General features: G+C 36.6%; 1 protein-coding gene across 1 annotated transcript in view; it reads left to right on the forward strand.

Annotated features, from left to right (window-relative positions):
• The window catches only part of LOC144976323 (guanine nucleotide-binding protein G(s) subunit alpha), a 58492-nt gene extending 51116 nt beyond the window's left edge, over positions 1 to 7376 (forward strand). The window contains exons 6-10 of the mRNA XM_078920531.1: positions 1491 to 1619; positions 3187 to 3366; positions 4939 to 5069; positions 5742 to 5809; positions 6962 to 7376. Of these exons, the coding sequence (XP_078776657.1) occupies positions 1491 to 1619; positions 3187 to 3366; positions 4939 to 5069; positions 5742 to 5809; positions 6962 to 7108 (655 nt within the window). The 3' untranslated portion in view covers positions 7109 to 7376. The remainder of the gene's footprint in view (positions 1 to 1490; positions 1620 to 3186; positions 3367 to 4938; positions 5070 to 5741; positions 5810 to 6961) is intronic.
• Positions 7377 to 8678: the final 1302 nt, after the last annotated feature.

Genomic DNA, 8678 nt, shown 5'->3' on the forward strand with positions numbered 1-8678 from the left:
CCCCTTCCCTCCTTCATGTGTAACCGTGTATCATTTGAAAGAGAAAATGGGTCATATCTTCTCTCTGACTCCAATAAAATAAAGTTGTACAAGGTTTAAATCCAGTTTTTCGACTCATACCGTCTTTGCTGTCGATGAAGCTTGCATGGCCAGTTGTTTTTTGAAAGCACAATGTCCCCCTCTGAGGAATGGAGCTCTTCCAACCTGACCTTCCTACACCCCCCCCCCCCCCTCCCTCCCCCCCCCCCCCCCCCCCCCCCTTCTAAATCACCTCGGTCTATCTCATCTGCCTGTCCAACTCAACAAGAGAAATCTGAGAAAACAAACAGTCTATGCAATGAGAGAGTAACAGACAAATCAGAAAGCAAAATACAAGGAGAATACCCCAACCTGTCACAAAGTCATCTTGCCCTGACATACAGTCCAGGCAGGATGATTTTGTCTTGTATTTTGTCTTCTGATTTGTCTGTTCCTGTTTGATATACTTTTTTCTCCAGATTGTTGTCTCTTACACCAGTGCCTGCTCCATAATTAGCCTTCCTGAATTGGTTTGTCAACTCGGAGACGGTGTGTTTTTGAGAATTGTATTGTTTCTGTCTCCTTTCCATCCAAATCCCCATGGTGTATCAATTTCGTTTTGGAGACAAATTTATTTACATTGTCACAATAATTGTCTCAAGAGCTTGTAAGAGAAACATGGTGATCAAATTAAAAAAGTAATGCATATCTACCTCCCTCCCCCCTCCCCATACTTCTGCTTATAGTTTCAAGGTTAGTCTTCGTCTAACAGATTGTTTTCTTGTTTTTTAAACATAGCCCTTGAGAAACACGTTGTCCTTGGATCCTGGTTGGGGTTCCTGGTCTCCCATAGTGGACAGGGAGGAACTTGCTGTGTCTTCTATCCCTCTTTAGCTGTTTTCCAACATGCTTTCTTGGTCTTGGAAGGGGATTACTTGGTTTTGTCCTGGCCGTGGCTGGATATCCTTACTGGCAGGGCAACAGTCAAATTTATAGTTAGGGTTTTGGGAGATGATCTAATGATCTAATCCCCCTTTGTCTTCCTTTGTGCTTTAATTGTAATTCTAGAACTTTTTACTATCCCATTTCCTTCCTTTGTACTGGCGCTGATACGACCTAGGTGTGTTGCAAATGCCTTAAAACCCTTAAACAATACATATATCCTTGGACCCAGGGTCAAACCACATTTTATTTTTTAAAAGGCATTAGATAGACAGTAAGAATTGTTGACCATTCTCTGGGTAGGATGCTAGTTTAGTTAATAGTATTTTCTATCAGATCTCTTTTGGTCCTAACACCAGCTTAAATCTATCACAGTGTCCTTTGGGCTCTGAGAAAGGGAGCTGGGAATACTCTTTATGGGACCCCCTTTGTACTTGCAAGGAATATATCAAAGTCTTATTTGAAACGTTAAATACTTGACACTTATACCAATAATTAATCATTTCTTTTCTCTCATTTTCTTTCACCAGTTTTTTAGACAGAGTCCACATCATAAAACAGCCCGAATACACGCCGACAGAGCAGGATATATTGAGGTGTCGAGTCTTGACATCAGGGATATTTGAAACCAAGTTTACTGTTGATAAAGTTAGTTTTCAGTGAGTATTGTTTTCCTTTTCCTTTTTGAATCACAATTTCCTTATTATTATTCGTTACTGCTTTTATTTTATAGATTAGATGAAATAATGTGCTCAAAATGTTTTTCATGCCAGCAGCAACACTGACCGTTGCTAACTTGCTGACGGTTATGGTGAAACATGAAGCCTGGAAGGTGCTTTTATAATGTTTTTTCTTTTGACAGAGACCATGATTTATTTTGCCAAATACAGACGTGTAAAATGTCCAACAAGATGGCTACAATCTTTCTACTCTTTCTCACCATCATTTTGTACTTTATGTAAGAATATTGACTTGTATGCTTTCCGTGAAAAATGGGAAGACAATTTTATAGACTGCCACCACAAGTCTGGTACTGTTACAAATGTATGGCAATAAATCTTACCACTTTCATGCTGATAAATCGGTACACAACATTGTGGATTGGATAATGGCGGTCTGAGAGATGGTCACTACAAAGTAAACTGGACCCAATATTGTAGGTGTTAGGGTCCTGTCTTACAAGGTGCAGAGTTGTCAAATACAGGTTTTGATTTTGTTTTGTTCCTTGGTCGAGTACATTGTCTTAGGGTATATTTCTATGGGATTTCATAACAAAGATTTCCTTTCCTTCGTCACTCAAGAAGCTGTTCCAGCCATTCTGGTGACGCCAGCATTTCTGTATTACTCCTCCCTCCCCCTCCCCCACCATTAAATTATGATTTAATTTGATTTAGTAATTTTCCATTATTTAAGTTAAGGAAAAGTGATAAAATCTGGATGAATTCAATACTTGAAATTACTAAAACGACCCTCTGTCCTACTCGTTACTTGTTGATGACTGTCAGGTCTTTGTGTGGCCTATACTCTTACTGGAACTGATGCTGTCTCTAGCAACATTAACAACCAATCACAGATAATAATACCTTCAGACACTCTGAAAAGACTTGGGAAATAAGAGTTCTTTCAAATGAGATTAATTAAAATCAAGAAATAGTAGCTAAACAAAATTTGGTGACCTGATAAAAGGATGAATTACTTGCACTTTGATGTGTGATTTATACGGGTGAGTTTAATACAATCAGCAATATTTAATGGGCATAAAGACTTTGCAGTAAAGCTAGCACATCCCAAATTTAAAGAAAATTTTTTATTTTTTTGTATAGCTAAAAAATCTTGACACTGCATTGCAGATCTTTTTTTTACTGAACAATATAATGCATAGACTATACTTGTAGTGAATAAATTATACTTGTTTGAGTAATAAAAATTCGGTATTGGATGGATGTCACGTTTCCTGAGAAAGTTTTGAAAATGGCTGGTAAGTAGAGAGTTGAATTCTGTTTTCAGTCAAGATAGTTGTGGTGCTGAAGTTTTGCCAGTGCCGCAAATTGCTTCTTTCATTTCATATGACTATGATGTATTATGACGCCAAAGTGCAGTGGTCTATAGAAAAATCAAAAGTTCCATGTGCATTTTGTTTTCACATCTGTCATCTTAATGGGTCCCAAATACCTACTGTTATTTTTGTATTTGACATACATTGAATCTGTTGTCTTTTCCTTGCAGTATGTTTGATGTGGGAGGCCAGAGAGACGAAAGAAGAAAGTGGATTCAATGCTTCAATGACGTCACAGCCATCATCTTTGTCACAGCCTGCAGCGGCTACAACATGGTCTTACGAGAAGATCCCAGTCAAAATCGTCTGCGGGAATCATTAGATCTTTTTAAAAGTATTTGGAACAATAGGTAGGAATTGATTTACCATCAGCAGCAGATTTGAATGAATCACTTTTATGTTGAGATAATTTAGACATTCAATATGGCAAGCGTTGAGCCTGATGTACACATATTTGCAGATCTGATAACTGAACACAATTTGGGGCTTGATTTAACATTGTTCAATGCTGATGGTTTTCCTCGGATCTGCAGAGATTTGCATTTTTAAGATAAGATATACTTTATTGATCCTGAATGGAAATTATCATAATGTGACACATCATTCATCGTTATATTAGCACAGATTTATACACTGTCATGAACTAATTGATGAAAATACGTAGCTAATTAAAAGCAAAATAAACATCAAATATAATAAAATATTCATAAAATATACAGCAGTTCCAAGTAATGCTATAAAAATCGGACATGAAAGTAGAATAGAGTTGTAACAATGGATTTGTAATGTAACTAGAATTTTGAAAATAGATTGTGAAGGATTGAACATAGCCAACCCAGGTTGATAAAAAGTAAAATTTAAGCATGGAGTCGCAGGAGGATTTTCCTCATTTTTAACAATTGCATTTCCTGCAATCAGAGACTTGATGTGGTAGTAGAACAAATAGGTGCATTGTGTGTCCCACTCTCCACAAGTTAGCGATAGCATCACTGATAGTTTATCATCTCAATGGCTCTAAAATTGGGGGGGGGGGGGGGGGGGGGGGGGGGGGGTCAGTGTAGTCAAAATGAGGCAACGTTTTATCTACTTCTTCACTAATTGTCACCATCAGCACTGATTGTTGTCATAGAAAATAGTTTTCATGAGTTTGAAAGTATCCCCATGACAACAATGGGCACATAACAATTTTGGTTAAGTCCATGACAAATAAAACTTGGATCTTTTAACATTTGAAAATGGTTTGCCTGTAGATGACGTTCAATGTGATATTTGAGGTGAGGCATATTGTCAAGGGGAAATTAAATTTCTTTGAATTCAGATAGTTTCTTCATTCATAATAACACACTGAATAGGCAAAATTGAATATAACAGCTTCAAAAAAGAACAAAATACCAAACATGGAGCGTTTCAGGCGCAAAACGACTGCAGTCGATGTTTTTTTTTTTAGTAATGTATTTAATATTTTCATTGTTTTTTGTTGTTGGCTGAAGAAGGGTTTTGAGCCCGAAACGTTCCGTGTTGGGTTAAAGCTGTAATATTTATTTTTGTTTATTACTTTACTTTTTATAGTCCACAACTTGTATCAGCCTAGTATCACTTTGACTGAATACTGGTATAACTGGAAATGTTTTGACATAGGATGTATACAGACATATAATCTGTGGGATGTCATGACACTGGCTTTCAATGTCTTCATGTGTTGCTTGCCACCTCTTTATTGTGAAATATTTATTTTGATTATGAACTACTTAATTACGCTGATTTTTCAAAACCTTTTTAATTTTTCTTATTTGTTGTTGTTGAATGTAACATGTTTGAGCTCCAAGCCATGTCTATTTCCAGACGTTATAATAAATATCTTTGAACCATTTAAATCTTTCCTTGGTGTTTTCCTAATCCATTTTCAAAATCTAATTTTTCAGGTGGCTGAAAACGATATCAGTAATTTTGTTCTTAAACAAGCAAGATCTTCTAGCTGAAAAGGTTAAAGCTGGGAAATCAAAGATAGAAGACTATTTTCCGGACTATGTTAGATACCAGGTGCCACCAGATGGTGAGTAACACTGTTTTTAGTTTTGTAGTCCTTCACAGCCAATAGGCTTGTTTAGTGGGAGTTAATTTAGGTTTTTGTATCATGAAATGGTCAATATCAATTGCTTGCTAATCTTTGGATAGATCTACAGATTGAGCTACCCAATCAGTGCTGGGTGGTCAGGGGGATCATTTTTGTTCATATGAATGACTTACTTATTTTGAACTCCTTCTACGTTTCCATCATCACCAACTTAAGGCAATAACACCCTCCGTTACTTTAAACCAAGATGTTAGCATTCCCATAGAGGTTCCTGACCACCCCCCCCCCCCCCCCCCCCCCCCCCCCCTTCTTCCTCCTCCTCTAATCGTTGCTATAATCCAGGGAAGTCAAACTGGACTATCTCCCCATCTTTGTTTTTCTCTGTCTGTGAATGGGGATTATCTCTTTTTGCCTCGATCTGGGTAAGGGAGAAAAATTTATCATGATATCATTCATGGCTGTGCTTTTAAGGAAATCTGAAAAAATGATTTTGATCCTACTTGTTTTGTTCCTTCCTAAAACAGTTCTACTTACTACAGCTTTTAGCAGTTTGGGATTAACTTGATATTGTATGCAGGCGGTGGTGTGGAATCTTTGAATTTTGACATGTTAATCATTTGATTTCATGTTTTCTCATCTTTATCATTTCAGCCTCATCCGAGCCAGGAGAAGACCAAGAAGTTGTAAGAGCAAAATACTTTATTCGGGATGAGTTCTTGGTGAGTGGAAACACGTGAACATTTCAATTTTATTTTGATTACTTACTGGTGATATGCAGCAAGTTTTTAACTGAAGTCGTGAGAATTGTTTTTTTTTTTGTTTTTTTTGTTTTTTTTTCAGCAGTCTTTAGACCATAGATTGTTGATAAAGTGTCAGGTTTTTAATTCAATTACACATAAACTTGTCAATTATTCCATCGAGTCCAATAATGTGTTGCTTTAATGCATTTGTTTGGAATTAAAAAGGAGAAAAATTTTAGTTTATCTATCTTATTCATTTCTGTCTATCCACATTTCAGCTGGTATTCTCTCTTCCTATTCACATTTCAAACCTGAGAGAGAGAATGAGCTACAACAGTTTATTTTCCTTGGCAAAGAATTGAATAGCATGATGACATCATTGAATATTGCTGCTTTTGTTTTGTGATGTCACAAACAACCAGGGTGGGTGTTCCAATTCGGACACCCAAAATAGTTCTCTCAGCTCATTGATATCTAATGACCACACATCCAGAGTAATTGTGAAAGTGAAAATAACTTGCATGTGTTGCAAACACCGCTAAGCAAAAGTTTTAGACACAATGCTTGTCCATTATCAGACTTTATTAGTGTGTTTGGCCTTGATTGATGGGACATCGTTGTCACTTGTCCCAATTTGGACACTGTGTGTTCCAGTTCGGACACCCCTTGGACAATTGAGACAAATGCAACTAAATTTACTTTGAGCAAAGATGGATGTCAAACGAGCTTACCTTCACGAATAGAGTGGATTGTATGAAAATAATCAAATACAAAGCTGGTTTCTGTATGAATTTAATTTTTGAAAAGAAAGGAAAAGGATTAATGATTACCCAACAATATTGATTAGTCGATTTTCTAGAATCTATGACGTAATTATAAATATTATTATTATTATTATTATTATTATTATTATTATTATTATTATTATTATTATTATTATTATTATTATTATTATTATTATTATTATTATTATTATTATTATTATTATTATTAATAGTTATATTTTTAATCATTATTATTCTTTTTTTGGGGGGGGGGGGGGTGGGGATCAATTCGTATTGCATATTATTTGTCAGTGGAAGATGTAAGATGGTGATTAAATTCATGTTTTATTTGTCTTTGTCACAACAGAGAATCAGCACAGCAAGTGGAGACGGAAGACATTACTGCTATCCTCATTTCACGTGTGCTGTAGATACTGAGAACATCCGTCGAGTATTTGACGACTGTCGAGATATCATTCAGCGAATGCACCTACGTCAATATGAGCTTCTGTGATTTATTTTTGCCAGCTAGGTTGGCTAAATTTACTATTTTCTATTGTGATGCATCTCTGCTTTTCATTTAGTGGTGTGAGACGAATGACGACGACCACCATTGTCCCAGTTGTTTTAGAGAAAGGGATAGCAACAACAATTACCATGACGACGATGATGATGATGATGATGATGATGCGTTATTGTTGTGGATCTATCTCTAGGAGAAAATGAACACAAAACACTTGTGGACAGCCATTTTTTTTTTTCAGTTAATGAAGAAATAAATATACATACATATATAAACTTATAATATTTAATTGTGAAGAGCGCCTGAGAGTGTGTGCGTATGTGTATGTGTGTGTGTGTGTGTGTGTGTGTTTGTGTGTGTGTGTGCGCGCGTGTGTGTTGTTGGAGAACATGATTCATTGACAGTGATGTGAGAATGGTTGTTTAATACTGTTTTCATGGAAGATAAAACTGATGGTGGATGTCGGGATCTGAGGGGAATTGGTACGACGACCACAATGATGATGATAATGATGATCGTATTCCTTTTTCCATTCCGTTATCTCTTTCTATCTCTTTTTTTTTTTTTTTTTTTTTTTACAGTAATTATTTTCAAACAATTTTTTGTTGTTGTGAATGTTGGAGTTTCTCAACTCGTTGATGAAATAATTTTAATGAGATTCAATTTTCTGGAAGAGGAAGTTCAACTGTAGTCCTGGGCTAATCTGATGACTTTGGACAACTGACCACTAGAAACCAGTGTTGTCCAATTACTTCGCGTCACGGAAACAAAATCAATCTCCCACTCCCATCTTTTCTCTCACAATTCTAGATTGTCAAATTATGCCTCTGATCTCTTTGAAATGTAACCCGGAAGTGCTAGAGGATGGAATCCAATCCATACTGGTACAGCTTCATCTCTGAAAGCAGAAGCCACATTGTCATGGTATGGGATGGTGTCAACTTATGGCTGGATATCACAATCATCATCTTTTCCTGTGACATGTTTTCTCATGGACAAGTACATTTCTCATAAATGTCTGAATTTCTTGAGTTGTGGGAGATATTTTTCAAGCTGACAAGAATTCACTTTGCTCTTGACTAGCATTACTCTCCGATTATTTTTATATTTTGATATTGAGATGTGGGAAAAGAGAGATTAATCGTTTAAAAAAATGGAAGTCAATTTCGAACAGGTAGATTTTTAATGGGTTTCTTTTAGAGTTTGAAGAAAACGTCATATAGATCTATTTTTCTGGCAGGGTTTGAACTGTCTTGTCTGATGAGAAGTATACGGTATGGAAAAATGCCAGGTGAAAACGGGGAATAAAAATATTGCGGTGTCAGAGCCAACCTGGGATTCAAACCGTGTGGCAGAGAGAGAGAGATCAGCGAGCAGTCTACTCGTCACTGAGCCATCCAGCTAATATCTCTGCCAGGCTGAGTGTGCCATGTCAGTTTTATCCCAGGTTTGGCTCTGACACTGTTATATTTGTATTCCGTGTTTTCATCTCCATACCCATATGATTATCTCCTCATGATGGATACAAGTGCCCACTCCTCACTTTTTCTGACCGAGCTTT

Source organism: Berghia stephanieae, chromosome 7 (genome assembly GCF_034508935.2).
Source record: "Berghia stephanieae isolate SIO BIC M18660-M18661 chromosome 7, UCSD_Bste_1.3, whole genome shotgun sequence".
NCBI lineage: Eukaryota > Metazoa > Mollusca > Gastropoda > Nudibranchia > Aeolidiidae > Berghia > Berghia stephanieae.